This window comes from Amphiura filiformis, chromosome 16 (genome assembly GCF_039555335.1).
Source record: "Amphiura filiformis chromosome 16, Afil_fr2py, whole genome shotgun sequence".
NCBI classification, from domain to species: Eukaryota; Metazoa; Echinodermata; class Ophiuroidea; order Amphilepidida; family Amphiuridae; genus Amphiura; species Amphiura filiformis.
In genome coordinates this window covers 685,449-708,569 of record NC_092643.1, presented here as the reverse complement: position 1 = coordinate 708,569, position 23,121 = coordinate 685,449, and the positions used below count along the sequence as shown (strand labels likewise).

General features: G+C 35.8%; 1 protein-coding gene across 1 annotated transcript in view; it reads right to left on the bottom strand.

The window, feature by feature from the left end:
• Nucleotides 1-23,121, bottom strand: part of LOC140135406 (FH1/FH2 domain-containing protein 3-like) — a 109,790-nt gene that overhangs the window by 5,395 nt on the left and 81,274 nt on the right. The window contains exon 10 of the mRNA XM_072156897.1: nt 11,479-11,628. Coding sequence (XP_072012998.1) covers nt 11,479-11,628 — 150 coding nt within the window. The remainder of the gene's footprint in view (nt 1-11,478; nt 11,629-23,121) is intronic.

Genomic DNA, 23,121 nt, shown 5'->3' with positions numbered 1-23,121 from the left:
AAATGTTAAAATATGGCTTTAATGCTTTGGTTTACAGGGCTGATTGCATTACATATTTTGTCTAAGTTTCCAGGTATCCTTGCAAAGTGTCTATTCATCCTGTTACTGGACATTTTATTCCTGCATTCATTTTCCCATGCTTACCCTGACAATTTACACTAGTGCCAACTACGCCTGTTCTAGATTTTAAATACGTCACTTCCATCAGTTACAAAATGAAATACACAGCACTGACAGCAATAATAATATCATTTCACCATTAATTCTGCCCACCCTTGCTATCAGAAAAAACAAATCATTTTCATTGTCCGTAAAATGGGTTGTTGTTCTCCAAAGTGGTTGATGATGTAAGCCTCATAATAGAATCACTTAAGTGAAATTTGTTAAAATAAATCACCCTGGACAGCCTCCGCATGAGTGGTTGAGATGTGGTCATCTATCCTTAAACAAACTCCTCTACATGTGCTGAGAGTGATATATATTGTTTTAGGAAAGTAAGAAGTGAGATTATATACCCACGTAGCTGCTATCAAACATTTTATTTGTGTATTGTGTAGAATCATACGCTAGTGGTGTTGGCTATTTGCTTTTAAGCCTGAACCGTGTACATAAAATGAGTCATTCCAGTTGAATTCCACACACCCCCTACAAACACCCCTGTACAAAAGTCATGACCATAATCTCCCACACAAAGGGTGTAGATTTCAAATGGAGTCACCCATTCAGGTAACTCCATTATTTTGTAATTCACACCCCCTGTGGGGAAGATTAAGGTCATTCTTCCATAGGGGGTGTATGGATTTTAATTGGAATAACCTAATACCTCAAGTAATGAAAATCTTTGATTGAGATTTCAACCTGCAACTTCTGGATTTAAAAACCATTTTGATTGGTTACAAAGAGAGCTAAATCATGTATCGAGCCAATCAGAAATATGGTAAGAATAGTCAGTAAGGCTGAAGGGAAGAGGATTAAGCTCTATTTTAATTGGTTATTCAGATAATATATATCACGTTATTGACCATTCAGGGGTTCTGTAAGAAAGAGACTTGGTGGTTTTTTTTCCTTCAAAATTTTCTCCAAAAGTTAGATGAAGTACACATTCTTCATCTGTTTAGAGCAAAATTTTCCAGAATTGGTCAATTTACCGTAATTTTGAGCAAAAATGATTGAAAAATTAGTGTATCTTAGGGGCATATTTTTGGCATGTCAGCCCCACATTCCTACCAAATCCAAAAGCAAGACCCCCCGGGATTTTGCACGATCCTAAGTCCACTGAAGACAGATAATCCACATTGCTAGTACTCATGGTACTAAAGGCAGCTTGTATGCTTTGAGCCTGCTATCTTACAGCTATACCTACTTGATCACAGCTAACACTCCTTGATTTTCTCTTATTTTCATTGTCATACCTAATACATTTTGTTCTGATGACTCTTTCTTCTAATTCATTTCTACTTAGTAATTTCTTCTTCATTATGATAATTACAACTAAATATACTACTGTCCTGCAGTGAACTTACTTGCTTTTTCAAAAACCTTTTTCAAAAACCTTGGGAGATGTATTAAATCAACGCAATTGTAAAATCTATGGAATTATTGAGATAGGGATGTTGGAGCATCTTTCCTTTTTCAATTGCTTAAGAAAAATTGTTCAATTAGATTAGAGAGATAATTAAAGAAATATTATACAACCAACAAATGTCTTATGATATTGAGTTCATTGATGGACATAAACTAATTAGATTGTCCTTTATGGGCAGGTATATTGAGCTATTCTGGTTGAAATCCTTACACCCCTAGTCCCCTATGGAAGATATGACCTTAATATTCCACACAGGGGTGGGGAATTTTAAATGGGGTTACCTGAATTAGTAGCTCCATTTGAAATCTACACCCCCTGTTTGGGAGATTAAGGTCATGTCTTCCATAGGGGGTGTAATGATTTCAAATGGAACAGCTCACTCATTCTTCAGGTTCCTTGACCAGCAAGATTTTCAAGACCTTTTGTAGACCTTTTTCAAACATTATCATTGTATGATCATTGTATAAACCCAAGTTTACTAGATAATAAATTGCATTATCATTATTTCATACAGTAACAACTTGATTCTAATTGTCAACATATGGGTGGGATGCCAAGGGCATCAACCTTCCCTTCCCTCTAATTGAGGCCCAACCTAAAAAACAGAATTCCATATAATTTTAACAATGCGATTCTAATTGTCAAAATATGGGTCAGATGCAGGGCAGCAACCTTCCCCTCTAATTGAGCCCCAACCTAAGTAAACAAATTTGATAGAATTTTGTTTCATGACATAGTTTGTTAGATTAATTCATACTGCAAGCATTAACTGTCTTATTGACATATACAAATGAAAAAAACTAATTACACTTACTTCATTCCAATAATTTCGTTAAATTCTGACTTCATCAGGCCAAGTGAAATAATAACATGTATATCGTCCCTGCCCTCACCAATTTTTGGAGATTTTCAAATATTTTTGTCACTTTTTTTTCTTTGCTCCTTTATTTTGTTTCTAAAATTGTTGTAATGAAAAGACATGTTAGGAAATTATTGGTTATCATCAATAAACACATTGCAAACACTCTAAAATCTAGGGATAGGGCTTTGGGAGAAATAACCAAAATATCAGGAGCCTCCTCATTTTTATGATGTGTTGACAAAGACTTTGCAAATGCAATTTTACACAGAAATGAATGGTAAAAAAATAACATATAATAACAAATAATAAACATGTTTTTTTTTTTTTTACTTGGCCTTATGTTAGTTTTATTAATAGATTTTAGTCATATTTTTCTATTTGACAAAGCAAGCAGAAGCTTCTTGTTGTCATGTACACAATGTAAAAACTAATTACACTTCTTGTGTAAATTTCTGTAAAATTCTTCTTCAGTTTGTCGTATGTTATATTAATTCATATTTCCTAATTGACGAAGACAAGCATGATTTTGCTATTGACAAGTCCGTACGTTGACCTCTGTATATAAGTTAATTGTACTCCGGGATATAATTTAGTTGATAATTTTGCAGCAACCCTTTTATCAAAAGTGCAGAACGCAAATTGTGATTCATTAATTTTGGTGCTTTTGATGCGCTTCCAAGTCATAGCAACAATAAAAATCAGATTTATAATGGGTAATAGGTCATAAATGGCAATACAACTTAAATGAAATTAAAAAAAAATGCTGAAATGATTTTAATCCTTCCCGTTATGAAAATGATTGTTTGAATATTTCCAGCATATAAACAGTAAATCACCCGGTTACCTGCAGTACCATCATTCTCCTCGGGCAAAGTTATGTCTGTTTGTCAATTATAAATGAATCATTTTTTGCAGATCTCTAAGATTTGATTAAGCCAAAGAATTTTCTAAATAAACACAGCGATAGTACATATATGTTAAATTGCAGTGGAAATAATTTGCTTTGACATTAGTGCTATCTGGGGAAAGGAGCAACACACAGATAACCTGTGTCAATAGACATCAGTTATACCAACGCTCACAGTGCTTGAGCCTCTGAATTGGGCTACATGCTCCCCTGTAAAAGTGTGGGTACATCACAATCTCTAGGACATAGTTCCGTAACCCCAATATGCTTCTACACTCAAAGGAATGACCATTGCATATGCTGGGTATAAAAACATGTTTAATGCCCCTGTCACACATCGCCAGTTCAGTCCAGTTGGTCGTCAATATTAGTTTGATGTTCTTTTTATGTGTTGCTTTCATCCGACAAATGTGCTTTGTGTTAGGCGATGTTCGTTAAGTCTGTCAGCATGCACAAAACTTGAAACGGAGTGTGCCAAATACAAATGTTTGGTAATTGTCTGATGTGTGTTCTTACTGTCCTGTATATTTCCTGAGGTTTTCCTTATGCTTATTCTTTTCCTTATTATATGCTGCAGGTCTGCGGGATGGTTCGCTGGTCATTTGTCCCGGGTCATGTGCTGGACATTGAACAAATACATATCGGACATACACGGGCCACCTACAGGATTACTACCGGCCACAATGCATCGAGAAATGAACGGAAATCAGACAAAACGACAATGTTCATTGCAAATATGTTCCTGTGCATGAGGCTGCAACCCCCTTATCTCCTGCCAGATTGGTGATTTCACCACCGGATAAAATATTTTTGTATACGGCAATGTCCGTTTTTGTGTGACACAGGCATGATGAGGGTCATTGAACTTATTTCCTTGGGAATGAGCTCATTATGTATTAATGAGGAAAGGACAGCTCAAGAAAAGAGAAATGTTGATTGATTTCTCACAAACTATGATTACTCACTGAGAGGAAGCCGAGAGGAAGCTTTCATCCAGAATTCTCTTGGATGAAAGAGAAATATTGTTTGAATCTTGTGGGCATGCAGGGTTATTGATGCACAGATGTACGCATTGTAGCAACAGACATGACAAAAATTCTGAAAAATCCCAAATCATTATTTTGTTAACCTTTGAAAATAGCCAATATCCTGAATCAAGATGACATTTCCTGAATTCAGGACATTTCCTCAACATTTTCACCAGGGCCTCAAACAGTCTCATCTATTGGACACAGTCCTTTAACCCTAATATACCTGTTCATTCAAAGTATGACCTTTGAATATTTGGGTACAAAAACTCATACCCAACAACGTAAGGTCAAAATTGGGCCTAATGTTATTAAATGTGGGTTGTTGAACTCTGCCTTTAGAAGTGAGTGACTCCTAGTGAATTTGACTCCTGTTAACAAAGAGCACAGACTTGATTCAAGCCAGACAACTGATTACAGGAAATGTGAGACAGGTAGGGACCATTACTATACTGCAGTGATTGCATAATGTGACAGGAAAAGACAACTGTTATGCCTGTCTCAAGTCCATGCTATTAAAGGTTCACTCGCAGATTTCGTAGCGGTGGTCGACTGACATTTTTAGAATGTCCATATTGTGACTTCATGATGTGGTAAATGAAATACCAAGATAGATGCCTGTCTGAAGTCAATGCTATTTAAAGGCACATACACAGATTTCATAGCGATATTCAACTGAAATTTTTAGAATGTCCATATTGTGATTTCATGATGTGGTACATTCAAATTTAAGATGAAACCAAATTACAGTTGTAACAGCATTTTTCTATTGAAAAGCGCATTTTATGAAACTTATCAGATCTGATAATTTTCAGCAGCTCTAAGAGACTGCTCATGTTCTGTGATAGGGTTTATGCTATTTTGTGTGAATACTATCTAATATGGAATCTCATACTAAATCAAATTATTTAAACCACAACACCAAAAAAAATATAACTGTGATTCTAGTAGGGAGTCTTAAAGGAAATTAATGACAATATGATCCAACGACATTTCCTCAAACTTGTAAGTTTTAAGTACATATACATGTACTTACAATTTTTAACTGTTAAAATGTGTAAGTACATGTATATGGTCACCATAAAACAAAATGTGTGTAAAAATGTAAAACGCATAATCTGAAAATGTCCCATCAAGTGCAATTGTCTTCAAATATATCAAGGGGTGTTTTAATAATTCAACTACTTTTATAGGGACAATTATGCTCTCAAATAAATGGAACTATGCTTTGTAAGTAAAAGAATTTATTTTAACAATTCTATTCAAATTACAAATGACCTAAAGGACAATTGAATAATTATAACAATGAGATAAACACATTTTCACCTTACTACATGATCTACTGAAGACTTCATAAATATATTGTTTTCCTTTCAGATATTGTTCGCAATCATTACGGGATCTTTATGTATTGTTTTCAAAGAATTTTGATGTACTTGGATCATCTACAGCCACAATGTGTATCACACTAAACAATGTGCTATTCAAGTTGAAATCCATACACCCTCTGCCATGACCTTAATCTCCCACACAGGGGGTGTAGATTTCAAACTTAGTCACCCATTCAGGTAACCCCATTTTAAATTCACACTCCCTGTGTGGAAGATTAAAGCCATGTCTACCATAGGGGGTATGGATTTCAACTGGAACAGCCAAATGACTATTAACAAGCAGTGGCAGCACCACGGGAGGGGGGATGAGGGGGAAAATGCCCTCCCAGTCAGAACTCTTGCCCTCCCTGTTGCCCCCCAGTAAAAACCCAAATTTCACCTTTTTGCGGTAATTTTGCACAAAATGTGCTGATTTCGCCCCCCCCCCTGAAATTCACTTTGCCCCCTCAATGCCCCCCCGGAAAAAAATTCCTGGCACCGCCACTGTTAACAAGGGATTGCTTTCTCTGTTTATGCTTGAGAAAATATTATGTTTTGATACAAATCATATTTTCATTTTAATAAAACTAATAGTCCTTATTTTCCAAAAATATTATTTTTAAAGATTTGTTTTCTTAAGATCAATTATGCATTCATTTCAAAAGCGTAAAATGCAGACAAACTGGAAATGACGCTAGAAATCGACAAAATTGATCAACCATTCTTGCCTGCAGCAATTATGTATAAATGTGGCATATGATAATATTGTTTGAAAAAGTGTTACGTTAAAGTTACAAAAACAACCATTTTTGACTGAAACGTGTTCCTCATTGTTGCGCAAAATTACAAACGGAAGTTACTAAACCAGTTCACGCAGTAGTCGCATACTACAAATATATTTCTAAAAAATATCTCCAAGGTTTGATTTGTTCAGAATAACAGAATAAGACAATAGAATATCTGTGGAAAATTAAGAAGATAAACATTGGATATATTAATGACGGGAAAGGAGGGTGGGAAAAGGAGAGATCAAAGTGTGGCGAGAAAGAAAATTTTAGGGGATGAGAGAGCAGAGTAGCACTGGTTAAGTTGTGGATGTGTCAAGCCATCTCAGGCAATAACCATTTGCACTCCTGGCAGGCTTGGTGGCTGTTTCGCAGCCATGGGCGCTTCGCAAGCTATCCGAGGGCATCGCTTCATAGGAACTGAGCCAGTTCTAGAACAAGGCTGTTGCTGAAAGTGAGTGATGAAGTTTCAATTTTCAAATATCAACTCAAATAATTAATACTAAAATGATAACTTGGTATAAATAATTTGAATCTAGAGTGGTCAAAGAAATTTAAGCAAATCAGAACACTCGTTTATGTCAAACTTACTTCCTTATTCTGACATATTGATAAAAAGTAAAATATCACACTATCAGTTTATAAAATATATTATATTTTTCATAACAAGACCATTTTTTCTCTGTATCCTAACTTATTCATAGCTTAAAATTAAAATACCTTTCTCATACCTGCCAATATTGAAAACCTAAAAAACAGAGTCCAATAATACTGATTGACCAATAGAGCAAAGCGAGCAGAGCGTTTTAGTATCAGGGGACCAGGGCCCATCTTAGGTAATTTTTTTTTAAATCAGAGTACTATGATTTTTTTTGTTTTTTGGGTTAAAAACTCGGAAAATTGGAGTGACTCCGCGAAAATCGGAGCTAAATGCTAGGATCATTCATAGTCATAATTTTGTTGTTGTTGAAAATCTGAGTACCCCGATTTTTTGGGTTAAAACTCGGGAAATGGGAGTGACTCCGCAAAAAACAGTTGGCAGGTATGCTTTCTCTGTCAACATTACTGGAAACACAACCATCATAAACATGTAAAAAATGCAAGAGCTGAAGTTGATTTATTTTATCAATTCACCCGTCCTGTATATTTCTGTCATTTTAGCTGAGAACTTTATTGAATCATGCATATATCCAGGACAATATAAACATCTCAAAAAAAGTAACTAACCCCCCTTAAATAATGACCATTATTCAAAAATGGGTAATTGTATTACAAATCTGAAAAATGCACATTTTGACACCTCATTTGTAGCAATTGACTAAATATTGACGTCACAGCGTACATTTAAATCAATGTAACCCAAGATTTGAAAGTTGCAGTAAATTGTATTGATTTTGTATTCAGTGTAATGGAAAGAAATCTGTGTAATGATATCCGAGTGTTTTTGTATTTTAAAAATTTGTATGCAAGTGCAACTTTCAAATCTGGACATCGCTACATTAAATTGACCGGTGTTTTATTGTTTTCTGGGCTATCGTATCAAATGAGGTTCAAACTGCACAGAAATAAATTCTGTTTCCAACGCATTTTACAGATTTGTAATACAATAGCCCCTTTTTGAATAATGGCAATTTTTTAAAGGGGGTTAGTTACTTTTTTTGAGATGTTTATTTCTCTAAGTAAATGTGATGCGAGTCAAACTGCATAATGCACATTTCTATTTCCTTCAAATGTCAAGAAAACAGCATTTTTATTCATATTTTATGAATATTCCCTCTCTTTCTTGTTTTATCTAACCACCTATAAATTATTTATGGCATAAATAAAAATGTCTCTATTGAATAACCAGTTAACATTTATCGCAAGTTTACTTGGTAAACAATGTAATTTAATTTGGATAATTATTAAGGCTACAAACAATTGTATAATGTCATCCTCCATGACCAACATAAATTTATTAGTGAAGTGTGATTACAAAGAATTTACAAACAGGTATTTTCAAAACTTGTTTTTCCCATTTTCTGGCAAACTTGGGATTGAAACGGGATCATTGTTTGCATTTTCAGGGTTCCCGTACCTTGAAGCCTTTAAAATTCAAGGACTTTTCAAGGACTTTCAAGGTCCAAAAGCATGATTTTTAAGGACTTACCACAACACAAAAATTGTGATGTGGCTCTCCATGCAACACATATTAACAAAAGTGACAGCTCCTCTCCACTTCCCAAATTTTGTCAAAATTATACTTTGGGTAAAAATCCAATTTTCAAGGACTTTAAAGGACCTTGTGCAAATTTCCAGGACTTTCAAGGCTTTGAAAAGGTGTTTTCAAATTCAAGGACTTTCAAGGACTCTCAAGGACCGAGGAACACTGCATTTTGTGTGTACTGTGTCGTGCCGATAGCACATGCTAATCTCTAATAGCCAAAACCTTTATAACGCTCAAGTTAAATGAATGGAGTAAAGCACCCCAATGTGTAAAATACCCATGTGTGTAAGACTTTACTGTGGAAAATTATACAGTTTGACCATCATATATAAAGAAAAATTAAGCGTTCCCGATCAACTGGCTGTACCACACTTTCTCACTAAGGGCAACACAAAACTGTTTTTACAAGGCCTTATTCAAATACAACTTTAATAGGGAAGGGTCCCAAATGTATCATTTCATAGTAAATTTGTTGCTCTAACTAGTTGAAAACTATACAGAACTTTTTTCCCAGGTCTTATTCAAACACGACTTTAAAATATCAACTAAAGCAGGGAATGGTCACATACGTATGTTTCTATAGCCAAAATAACAATTTCTCGATCATGAGAGGATGTACTTTCTGCGTCAGCGTACTTTTCATAGAATAACACGATCGCGCGACCTGCATGACCGAACCTTGACCTTGCCTAGCAGCGACCGTGTGATTGGTCAATTCTCAAAAGCTGTGTTTGTGCCGTAGCGCCCGGTAATTGCGTAATGCACGCCTCGGCGCAAATAACTGTCGCGTACCAAGTTGGCTCTCATGATCGAGAATTTAATATTTTGGCTATAGTTCAAAACTGAATAATCCAAAACTGGATGAACTATGATATGTTTTTAATAATGTATAAGGCATTTTTAATGTATGCATCCAGGTTCTCTTAGATATAGTGATGATAAATAAGTAATTACCTAAGTCCTTAACCCAGTTTACTTAATACTTTGCTTATTGAAAAATCTCAAGGAAAATACACCACTTCATCTATCTTGACTTAGACGAGAAAAAAATTGACATAATTATGCCATGTCAGACTTCCAAAATCAGAGACAAAATCAACTTGTTCAGAATCTGTTTACCATACACAGCAAAATGCTGAAAAAAAGTAGGTCTACTATTTTTTTCTGTTTGAAGAGGATTGTATTGACATGATTTGGTTGCTGTCATTATTCAATTAAATACACCAACACCTTGCGAGCAACTGAATATGGATTGATATTCACACCTTACTATCTACTTGATATCTACACCTTGCTATCTACTGAAGATAGCTTGATACCTACACCTTGGTATCTACTGCAGATAGCTTGATACCCACATCTTGCTATCTACTGCAGATAGCTTGATACCCATACTTTGCTATCTATTGGAGATAGTTTGATACCTACACCTTGCTATCTACAGAAGATAGCTTGATACCCATTGCACATCTTGGTATCTACTGAAGATAGCTTGATACAAACACCTCGCTATCTACTGAAGATAGCTTGATACCCACATCTTGCTATCTACTGAAGATGGCTTCATATTCATACTTTGCTATCTACTGAAGATAGTTTGTAGTTTGATACCTACACCTTGCTATCTACTAAAGATAGTTTGGTACCTACACCTTGCTATTTACTGATGTTAGTTTGATATCCACACCTTGCTATCTACTTAAAATAGTTTCAGTCACTTTAAATGGTTGGTTGGCCTGATTCATGCCCATATTAGTTGTTAAATTTCACACAGCACTCTATAAAACACTGTATAACCAATCATTTCTATGATACACTGTCTTAACCTTACAGTTTGTTAGATGCAAACAAGCCATGATAAAACAAACACTGTGCCTTTCTCTCCCAAGTAAAAATTTAGTATCTGCCTTGATAATTACTACCAGATACTGTACTTAACATTGGAAGGCTGGGGTATTTATCGGTCAAGTGGGTATATGTGGATGTGCCTCAGATTTGGTGTGCACTTTCAGCCCTTTTGGTAGATATTTGGGTCACAATTTCAGAGAACTAGTTTCAAGATGGATGCTTTGTCAAAATAATTTTTCAAAAAATCTGGTAAAGTGCAAATTTTTCATTGTTTTTTTTACAAATTTACAATAATTTATGCTCAATTTTGAGGAGAATAAATAGAAACATTTACATTTGTAGGAGTTAAGGTCTCATTTTCGTCAATGGAGAGCTTTTTTGCAAAACCCCTTACATTAAAGCCATGATTTCTCCGTGATACAGAAAAACAGAAAAATTCACGGAATTCGGGGTTTGCTCACAGAAATTTGAGATTGGGTTGAGATCAAGTGGGATTGGGGGTATAGAACTAGGGGGTTGGGAGTATGAATTAGAAAGGAATAAACTATGTAACTTAACATTCGATTCTTGATGCATCACTCAATTTTTTTCAAGGTTGCAATTGTTTCATTGTTCTTCGTTTTGGATCAAATACAGGGACGAGTAAAACCCAATTTAGCCTTGATTACAACTAGCTCGTTAATAAACTGAAATGTTTGATACTTCGCCAGGCCAACCTTGGTATCCTTTTGTTACATTACCAATTATTTCATTCCTTTGTAAAATGAAGTTCAGGTCACAATAAAGCAATTTACTTCTTTAAATAGGTTTAGATTAAAATTAAGTTACAAAGATAGATTTCCTGAGGTCAGTCCACTGATATCTACTCATATGAGGTATCTACTTACGTGATTTGCGATTTGTTTGCCGCGCACGCCTGCGCTCTCGTGGGACCATTCTATTCCTTGGGTTCTTGGCCGAGTTGACTAGGACTTGGATCATTTCATCTGTGTGCTCATCAGCGGCTTCATCCAGGTTATTTGCAGTGGATGACCGGACTGGTCAGTAGATGGTCACAGCATGTAGTCAGTTCAAATGGACATGCAGGAAACACACCAGGCAAGGATCAAATATGTGAGGAAAAACAAGATAAATCAGAAAACACCATGCATTAGTTTTATCACGCCATGCACTTGGTTATAAAGTTATTATAACAAGTGATAATTTAAAAACAGTCATGCAATAGTCACACTATTTAAAATATCATAGTGTTACAATCATGGTAACATTGCAATACTAATATCATTATCTTAAATATGTTGCATCCATGCCATTTTTAACACAACACAGAACACCACACCAATTTACTTCATTCAGCATTAAGTAATAATTTCCAACCAAAAGAATTAGTATTGATTTCTAGCCTGGTTTCAAAAAATCACTATCACTCAAATCATATATTTCCCCAATGAGGTTCATTGTTGTTTATATTGGTTCATTTTTTTTTTCTTAATCTGTTTTAAATACACTGTAATCTAGATAAAATGGTGCTATATAAGCATCCAATGTCTATGTGATGCGATCAAGCAAAATCAGTCAGAACTCAGAAATATTGATTTTGAGATATAGTCAAACAAAGGAAATATTTCCATTTGTTTCCTCCTGTTTTGGAAACTCTTTAATTGCTTATATCTTTTGAACTGGTTGTTCAATTCCAATGGGGTTTTCTGCAAAATGCAGCTTTGTAAATGTTTTTTACTGTCCTATAAGAAACTGAAAATTTAAATTTTCCCAGTTCTGACTGATTTTGCTTGATCACATCACATATATATTGGCCTATTCTATAGCTTATTCAGCTTACAATTGGCGAAGAAAATGAGATTCACAACATCATGTTTTGATATAAAATGGCATGCATGCACTTGGGGGCAGCAGTTGCGTGTTGCGTAATGCATGCTCACTCATGTGATTTTACGTGAGCGTAAGTTAGGATTGACACCCGCGCGCATTAACAAAAATACTAATAATTTTCCCAATTATAAGCGGAACAAACTATAGAGGTAGACAATATATGAAATAACAATCGATTTGCTGCTAAAAGTCACATAAAAATGTGACTTTCACCACATTTTTGCTATATGCAGAACATTGCAATTTTAATTAACTCAAGATTGTAAGTAAGTTGAAAAACTTGAAATACTGGGGAAATATCTTGAAATGCACAATTTCCTAAACTTTTCTTCAAAGAAGGGAAGATAATAAATCTTGAATTCAGGATTAATCCTGAGAACTTACATCCCTGTTAATGCTATGTGTGCTAGCCATAAGCTTCAACATAAAAAAGTTTTGAGATATTTCAAAATATCAAGAGCTATCTTAAGAACCACTGAACCAATACTAGGCTTGTTTGTACTCATTTGAATGCATTTTTCATGCTGATTTCATGGTTATGAAAATGTACAATTCTGAAATTTTTTAATTAAAAAAAATTGAAACTTGTTGTCTGCAGTCGTCCAATAAAAATTTCGAGGTTTCATCTCCACCCAGATGAGATCCAAAAGGTGGTTTTCAAAAGTTGTAAAAACAAAAGTCTTCCTCCTTCTGCTTCCTTCCTTATAAAGAAAAGACGCCCTTTTAATCTTTGCAACATATTGTATGAGTACAACAGCTAAAATATCATTGCACATGGTGTATAACTCATCACAAAGCCTTTTGTGTCGAGTAATATTTCGCCAATAATAATGTTTCTTTTCTAAACATCCAGCCTTGACGCCACTATGAAATGATTTGCAATGACGACACATTGATTGGCACAGGAAAGTATACATGCCGTAAGCTCATTTTTTTCTATCAATAACATGATTTAATACTAATATGAAATTAGATTTATTCAGCCTGAGGCCATTGCAACGATTATTGCTGCCTATGGATACAGTCCCAACAGTTGTTTTCCCGGCAGAAAGAAATTAATAAACAGTAATACTGTCTGTAAGGTGTGTGCCAATGTGTTGTAAGCTTATGTCTATTTGCAACAAAACATGCCAGGACTACTAACCAGTGTTGTGGTTTTCACGTTCAATCTTAATAAACCTGACAACTACAAATCGATGGACCTTTAAATTTGCCGTTATAATAGGAAGGGTAGACAGACTCAATAATACGAGGCAATGTGGTTGTTGTTATTATTCAATGTCTACCGTTTTCAATACTGGTAAACGGAAGTATTAGGATTTGAAAGATCTGATAGAGAGGGTGAAAAATACTTGTTTTTCATTAGTTGCATTGAGATATCTGCCATTAAAAGATGTTTATCAAAAAAAGAAGAAATTGACAATGATGAAATGCACTACTTTTATTCCACATTGGGTCATTCAATTTAAAATCCACACACCCCCTGTGGAAGATATTGGCAATATCTTCCACAGGGGAGTGTAAATTTCAAATGGAATGAACACATTAAGCTGTTCCATTTAAATTTCATACACCCTCTGAGAAAGATTGAACCTGAATCTTCCACTGACGGAGGGTGAGTTTCAAATGGAACAGCTAATGTGTTCATTCCATTTGAAAAACATACTCCCCCTGTGGAAGATATTTCCAAAAACATTCCACAGGGGTAGTGTGGATTTTAAATGGAATAGCCCATTCATGTTAGAGCTCGTTTAATTGTTTGCGTTTTCCCGTTATACAAAGCGTACATATTACCCGCTCCTCCCCTTCATATGATTTGTACACATTGGAAAATGGCAAAACTGTTGAATGACCCCTTATTATCAGATTTTTGTCCTTATTAGGTTGCAGTCATCTGGATGGTTTAGTAATATACTTTTGCTTGTTACAAAAATGCCAATAATCTGAATTCTGATCAATTTTCTGGTTTGGAAAATCACTAATTGTTTCATTATTGACTCAAAATTGCAAATAACAAAATGACACTTGCCGGCAAAAGCAAAAACAAACCAAGAATCTGTCTTTAAAAAAGACAAACTTCACAGATCAGGTGTATAGTACTTTGAGCTACTTTGGTCTAACTTTCAATATTCATATCTAACTTACTCTGCACTTTTTGACAATAAATTAGTGATATGAGGCAAAATAATGATACCTGCATCTTGACTCTGGAAAACAATTTTTTTAAATCTCATTTTGCATTTAGGTTTTGAAGCCACCTACAGGATACAAATTTGGCTATGGGTGCAAGTGGCATTAATGTTCACTGCCATGAACAAAAACCTTTACTAAATACTTTATATTCGCAAACCCTGGCAAAGATGAAATATTACGGTGTAAATCTTTTAGAGCAGAGGGGAAGCAACCCACGCATGTTTGAGTAACTTATTACCAGGCTTATTACTTACTCTGAAGAGAGTTTCCCCTGATGTGAAGTGACTTAACAAACATTGCACCATTTCCACCAACGCACTAACCCTATAGTCCGTTCTACATTACGGAGTGAGATTTGAGTACCAAATAGCATGTCACTAACATACTCTATACAGCTAATGGGCTGTTCCATTTAAAAAATCCACACTCCTCCTGTGGAAGATTTTAGAAATATATTCCACAGGGGAGTATGAATATCAAATGGAATGAGCACATTAGGCAGCTCCATTTGAATTTCATACACCCTCTGAGAAAGATTCTACCTGAATCGTCCATGGAGGGAGGGTGAGTTTCAAATGGAGCTGCTGATAATGCTAATTCCATTTGAAATTATACTCCCCTGTGGAAGATATTTCAAAATCTTCCACAGGGGTAGTGTGGATTTTAAATGGAACAGCCCAATTCTCATTCAACATGTTTATACTGATCACCTTGCATCACTGTGCTTATATTCCCCTATATTGTTTTATATGACGACTGCTCAGTGCCAGAAATGGGTAAGTTACAGGGCAGCTATTGCACTTACCCACTTCTGGCACTGAGCAGTCGATGTCACCATCAACTGGGTCTTTTTACTGCTCTGCAAAAAGTCAGGTAATCATTCACTCCCCATGCACTGAGAGGGGGAGACCGGAAATACATTGTGGCCTTCGAGCTGATCATGACCGGGTTTTGGATTACTCTCCCTGTGTATTGTAGCTCATCACAGTTTAAATGACCTCCAGGTAAATTGTCACCTTGTACTGTTTCTATTAGGAACATCACCCACCCACTATTAACCACATAAAAAGAGGGTTGACAGTTGATGGTAACGTTATACTGAATCAACTGGCATCACTGTCAACCACTGCTCACAGCCATTCTATCCTCGCCCCTCATCTCTGCAATAGCTTGCCTTGTTCAAAGTCAACACTGACAATAGTGCATCTTCATTCATAAAGCTACTCAAGTCTAAGCTTTCCCCCAAAATGTAGTGTAACTTAATTCCCGTAAGTGGGCCTAGCACCAATGTTTTTATTAAAATGTTATGAATTGGTGTCATTCTCTCCTAAATATGTATGAGGTGTAAATAAAACAAATACTACATGGTATTTTCAGGGAAATAGAGTCACTATTTTCCTTTTCCGCTTGGTACAGGCCTTCCAAGTTCCACAACTCACACTTCGGGTTCGGGGTGGTAGGGCTGTAGCCAGTACCTTGGCAAAAATAGTTCCCTTATCTTCAAACCATGTAGAATTTGTATACTCTCTCTCTCTTTCTACACTTTCACCTATCTTCTCTCCCCTTCTCACTCATTTTTAACAACAAATAAAAAGTCTGTTTTCAAGCAATTAAATCGTCACAAACCCAATAGTTAGCCATTTATGTAACTTCTCAAATATAAAACAGTATCTCAGTTGGGGAGAGCTACTCAATTGCTAATCATAACAAGATGATGACTGTGCCTTAGTATATCTGTGAAAATGGGCCATTCCAATTGAAATCCATACCCTCATGGACGAAAAAGATAACAGACCGCATTCAAACAGTCAAAGTTTCAGCATCACCCGATAATGAGGGCAGATTGTTCCATTAAATGCGACAGGCAAACCTGCTACGCACTAACCACATATTTTTATGGCGTGGAGACATGCAACGCTCTATCGCATCTTTCAGCCTATGCTCCCGGAAGAGAATTGAGATCTTCTTCCAATAAGACTCTGCTTTGTCAGCCTAGGGCACATAGAGGATCTGGTTTAAATACCTTCTCTGTCTCTGGCCCGAGGGAATGGAACAAACTCCCTAAAGCCATCAGGGAGTCTCCATCAATTCCAGTTTTCAGGAAGAAACTGAAAACTCACCTTTTCAGTTAGCTTCTTTCTTGTTCCGCTGTGTTTCTTTTTCTTCCCTCCTTTCTCTCCTTGTTCAGCGCTTTGATAAATTTTAACGGCGCTTTATAAATACCTTTATGTATGTATGTATGTATGTATGTATGTATGTATGTATACACAAATACGCGAAGGCACGCAACGCTGGCGTGATTGTTAGACACAGCACAATCGAACAAGCGGCCCTCATGAATATGTGAGAATTCACAGCATACAATGCGTGGGGACGTGACTGTTGATACATGGTCTGTAGTAGTCTGTGCACACATCCCTTAAGACATGACCTTAATCTCCCACACAGAGGATGTAGATTTCAAGTAGTTGTAAGTAGTAGTATTTCAAGTAGTTGTGGTATCTGATTATTTCTTTACCACTTTAACAATAATGCTGGTTTTATAGTGACATGCCACTACCACTGAGTGGTGTACCACATGGTGAATGCCACTAGCTCGAGCCACAGCTGCGAGCGGCAATCACCATGCGGTGCACTACTGCATGACACTCTGAAATCAGTGTTGCATGTACGCTAAAAATTGTGACTTGTGCCATACCTTATGAGCGACAATGCTCCCAAATTGAAGCCAACTCCAAGCGATTTGCCATTTTGGGCAAAACGGTGGAGTGCTCGATGTATCGGTAAAACACTGCTTATTGCTGGCCAGATTGCATACCAATGTCAAAAACACCATTTTCATACCAACTTGTCAACCACTAAAACACTAATGTCATGTACACCTAGATTAGAGCATTGGCATGCATGAGGCAATTCAAAGGTGTAGAAAACCCTACGTGTGTCTTTTTTCAACTTGAACTTGATTACTGTATGACCCTAACAGCTTTGATGTGCCTTGTACACCAGAACTTCTAAATTTCACACCTATCAAACTCAAAAGTAAATGACTACACACACATTTCAAACAACTCTTGGTGAAATGTGTGAGTTTGAATACTTCACAAGCAAACCATCGCAAGCACTAGACAATATCATCCTCTGAAGTTCCAGTCCATGAGAGTATCATCAAATGTGTACAAATACAGTTTCTTTCCAAATACCATATCAGAATGAAATGACCTCCCGTCATCTAATATATAATGTAACTTTTAATCTGTATTCACATAAAATGTATCTGTTTTCATCATAGGCCATTTTTCTTCTCAATTTGCTTCTGCGTTTTTATTGAGTATTTGTTTAGATTTAGATTCTTTAGAAAGAGGTCTTGTCAACGTCAATTTTAGAAAAATACAACATATGAATTCACCAACCAAATAATTAAACACAACCCCTTGGTAGCTGCATCACGCACCTTTTGGAATGATGGTACATGTGGTAGACTTTGTGTAGCAATCATCTTGATCATAGTTCAAGACTCAAAAGTGTGATCTAGCTGTCAAAGAAACCGAATCATGCACCTTTTGGAATGATGGTACATGTTGTAGACTTTGTGTGGTGATCATTTTGGTTGTGGTTCCGGGCTCAAAAGCATGATTCAGTAGATAGAATGATAATACCATAAACGTTTGCCTAATGGTGCACCTGGGCTCCTTTGCCTTGGGGTAGATTTCATGTACAAAATAGCGAGCTCCCTCCTCTAAAAATCCCAACAAGAATTAAGGGTATGTGCCCTTTAGCAGGTGGGATTTTAATGGGAGGGCACTTTTAGTTTGTGTGTAAAATCCCAGTTATGTCAAGGGAGCCCATAGCACCATTAGGCGAACGTTTACGGTATTTGGATTACATGCAACATTTCACTGGCAAAATAATTTATTAATGCTAGTAATAACTTGCAGACTATGTAGTTCCACTATAAGTTGGCTTGTTAAAAACGTTTTGCAAACTTGTGTCTAAGTTACACACATAATATATAGTAACCTGAATAAGCAACATCCAGACAAAAAAAATAATAATCAACAGAAACTTCATTCAGATTCATTTCTAAAATCTCAAAACAACATCTTGACACATATTCAACAATATTAATCAAATTTATGCATGAAATTCCCCATCGACACCTAATAATACTACTTAATGATTTGAAGTATGCCTTGCATTGTAATTTCATATCGCTTGTAAGAAATGAAGTTCAACATTTATAAGGTCTTCATCCGCCCACCTACCAACCACATTGAATTCAATTTTACCCGTTCCCACTCATTAGTTCTATTAAATATAAGAAAATAAAAACGGATGAATACTGATGAAGATTAGTATTCTCATATATACTGCGCCAAAAAAGTATCCTTACACTTGGAAAAATAATCACAATTCCAAAACTGAACCATGTTGGAATAATTTTTTTTTGATAGATGCACTATCTAATCCTGCACATTATGACACCATATTGAATCCAATGCGACCTCAAGTTACAAGCAATTGAATAGATGAAGGTCCAGTTTTAAAAGTGATGAAGGTCCAGTTTTAAAAGCGACAAACTGGTCTATACAAGGCGCAAAAAGATTCCAACAGGCGAAACAAAGTGACAACACAGTTTCTTCAATGAAGCTTTATTTAAAGCAGTTCTTATTTCAGTTTTTACTTCACTGTACTTTTCAGAACTTCCATTTTATTTGTCAGTTCTTTTGTTTCAGTTTTCTTTTGTTCCTTTTGTTTTAAATTAAAGGCACGCATAAATTCACCACTCTCAAACCAGATGTCTACATGTAGTCTGTGGGGTTTTGAATAGGCCAGTTTGTTACTTTTAAAACTGTACCTTCGTCTGATCAAATGGTTGTAACTTTGCTTCTTGAAGTCACATTGGATTCAATGGGATGTCATAACGTGCCGGATGAGATAGTGCATCTATTAAACAAATAAATTCAGCCAAATATGGTTTAGTTTGAAAATTAGGATTTTTCTTCCAAGTGTAAGGATACCTTTTTGGTGCAGTATATAATAATGGCTAGTGCATCTCCAACGAATACTGAAAAAGATTTAGTATTCTCATATAATAATGGCTAGCGCATCTCCAATGGCAATTAATATACACCAGCTTTCTACTCATGTCTATTGTTCCACCGTTTGATTTCTATTTCCATACATCAGTCAATCGTATATTATTAGCTTTATTATAGTTATATTGATGTCCGCAAAGTTAGGGAGAATTCATATGCACAATGCTAATCTGTTCTGGTCAAGTTTGAAAAAAATCTACATCATTGTTGAATCCACCTGTGTTTAAAGCGGGTATCTTACAAATCAAAGCACTCATTTTATAATTTATAGGACATGTTTTTATGTGTAATTTTGATGAAAAACAAGATGCTCGTTTAGTATTACTTCAGTTTTTATTCAGTTTTAGCCTTGCAGTGAATAAAAAACAAGTGTTTTTTCTTCATTTCTTTTCATAATATTTGAACATAAGGGTATGCCAGTATGTCATGCAATAGTTTACTAACAAGACCTATAGTCCCAAACAAATAAATGTCCTATACCTCAATGCTTTCAATTGGTGAATCAATTTTTATAATGATTTCAATTGCTCTGCATGTTGGCCATAGGATTCAACATAAAAAAGTATCAAAATATCAAATGTTATCTCAAGAACCACTGAACCAATACTGGGCTTGTTTGTACTCATTTTAATGCATTTGTCATGCTGACTCCAAATATGATCATGAAAATTTACATTTCTGAAATTTTGGAATTTTTAAAAACATTTTGAAACATGTCGTCTGCAGTCGACACCCGCGTGAAGAGAATTAACACACTGGACCAACAAGAACCTGCATTAACTCCTTGTGTGAATCCCCTCAATAACAGAACAAAACATGTCCGCAACCATTAGATAAGCACAAATGTGGCACACACCTGCAATTACAGAGCACTTATCTGCCTCTATGCCTCAGGACACGATTCTCCTTGCTACAAATCTGCTACTTGATAAGCCACAGATTTTTGGGTCAGAGCGACCAAATTTGTTTTACATGCTATAGCTTTAATAAAAGGTCAATTGCAGCACATGTCAGATTAGCTTGATTACTTGTTATATTGTATCTAATTTTGTATGTTAAGAAGGGCCAGTGTTTAATTACTAAGGAGCAGGTGGTTCTACAGGATAACCTGAAACGGAGATGATACTGTATATAAGTCGCCACTAATCCACACCACCAGTAAAACAAGCCAGTAAATTTGGATGAACAAATATATCAGGATCGGTAGAATAAAGGCAATCAAAAGGTTCTTATTTCTGATCCAATAAATTGGAACTTATTGTGTACGTTTCGATAACCACTCTGTTATCTTTGTCAACACTGAATAAACACTGCTACTGAGAACTGGAAAAGGAGGCTATAGAGATCAGGAAGAGAAGGGGTACCACCATGAACAGAGATGAAGGTCAATATCAACTTTCTCACATTTCTGATGAGCTGCTCATCCTGTGTCACAAAATCAACTGGCTACACCAAATGTTTTGTTCCTGTTATAATGATTTTAAACTTAGGTCAATCTTGCTATTCCATGAAAGAAATGGTACAGCGACTTAACAAAATGTCCCCCTTCCTACCTATTTTCTGAACAATACCTTAATACACTGGACCAACATGAACCTGCATTAACTCCTAGTGTGAATCCCCTCAATAACAGAACAAAACATGTCCGCAACCATTAGATAAGCACAAATGTGGTGCACACCTGCAATTACAGAGCACTTATCTGCCTCCCTGCCTCAGGAAACGATTCTCCTTGATACAAATCTGCTACTTGATAAGCCACCGATTTTGGGTCAGAGCGACCAAATTTGTTTTACATGCTATCGTTTTAATAAAAGGTCAATTGCAGCACATGTCAGATTAGCTTGATTACTTGTTATATTGTATCTTATTTTTGTGTGCTAAGAAGGGCCAGTGTTTAATTACTAAGGAGCAGCTGGTTCTACAGGATAACCTGAAACGGAGATGATACTGTATATAAGTCACTACTAATCCACACCACCAGTAAAACAAGCCAGTAAATTTGGTTGAACAAATATATCAGGATCGGTAGAATAAAGGCAATCAAAAGGTTCTTATTTCTGATCCAATAAATTGCACTTATTGTGTACGTTTCGATAACTACTCTGTTATCTTTGTCAACACTGAATGAAGACTGCTACTGATAACTTGAAAAGGATGAAAAGGAGGCCATAGAGATCAGTAAGAGAAGGAAGCCACCATGAACAGAGATGAAGGTCAATATCCACTTTCTCACATTTTTGATGAGCTGTTGCATCCTAAGTATCTCAAGATTAGTACTCAAATTTGGATGAATTTCGTTATGCTGTACAAAAATGTTAAACAATAAACACTTTGTATTGACAAACACATCATGCAATTGATCTCACCAGTACAAACCCAGTGAGTCATTTTGATGATTCAATGTGATAAACAATCTTGGCAGTATCGCATGACAAATCAAGTCTTTAGTTAATTAATACATCCTGACGACAAAGTCTTGTTACTAATAACTAATTTAACAATATATTTTGCTTGACAACAATTCATTTGCTCAATCTCGCCCCACAGTGTACATACCCAGAGAGAGTCCTTTATACACTACAATGTGATCGACAACCCGACCAGTAGCCCGTGACACGTCTTTCGTTCATTAATTCCTCCCGACAACAAACACTTGTTACTAATAACTAATTTAACCACGTCAAGGGACCGGTTACACAAGCTTGTCTTTAACAAGTGATCTATCAGTCCGTAAAGCCTGTGTGCATGAAGTAAGCTTGACCGGCCTGCTGGTCAGCCTGCTGGTCAGCCTCTTGAGAGATTATTACAATGGATTACCCTACTTGATAGTTAGATGACCGGTGTCAAATACCATCTATCAATGACAACACCTGCAAGCACTACTCTTAAAGTGAATATTTCCTCATCTTTATTTTCGTGCTTTTTCGTGTACTACACAGTTACAGTGAAAATAACAACGAGCGAATATATTCCTTTTGTCTGTAGGTTAATGTAAAGAAGCTTAAAATTCCATATTTAAAATGAGTGAAGCAATTCAAAATTGGCATAGTGTGTAAAAATTAACCATGCAAAAATTTCCACCTTTACATGTGTCCATGATAAACTTCCTTTCTTTGTACAATTTGTAGCAGTGTGGTGTTTTTCTTCTCTTAATTAAGATTTGCCTCAAAGATTGATATGATAAAAAACATTGACAAATTTATTTCAAACTGACCTGCTAAGAAATAAAAACACCAGTTGAAATACAATAAATAGTGTGTGAAAATGGCCAGCAGAAGTAGGCCACATGTTCATATTTCCTAATCAAGAAAATAAATGGGTGTCTAGAGTAGATAGCATAAAATTCTT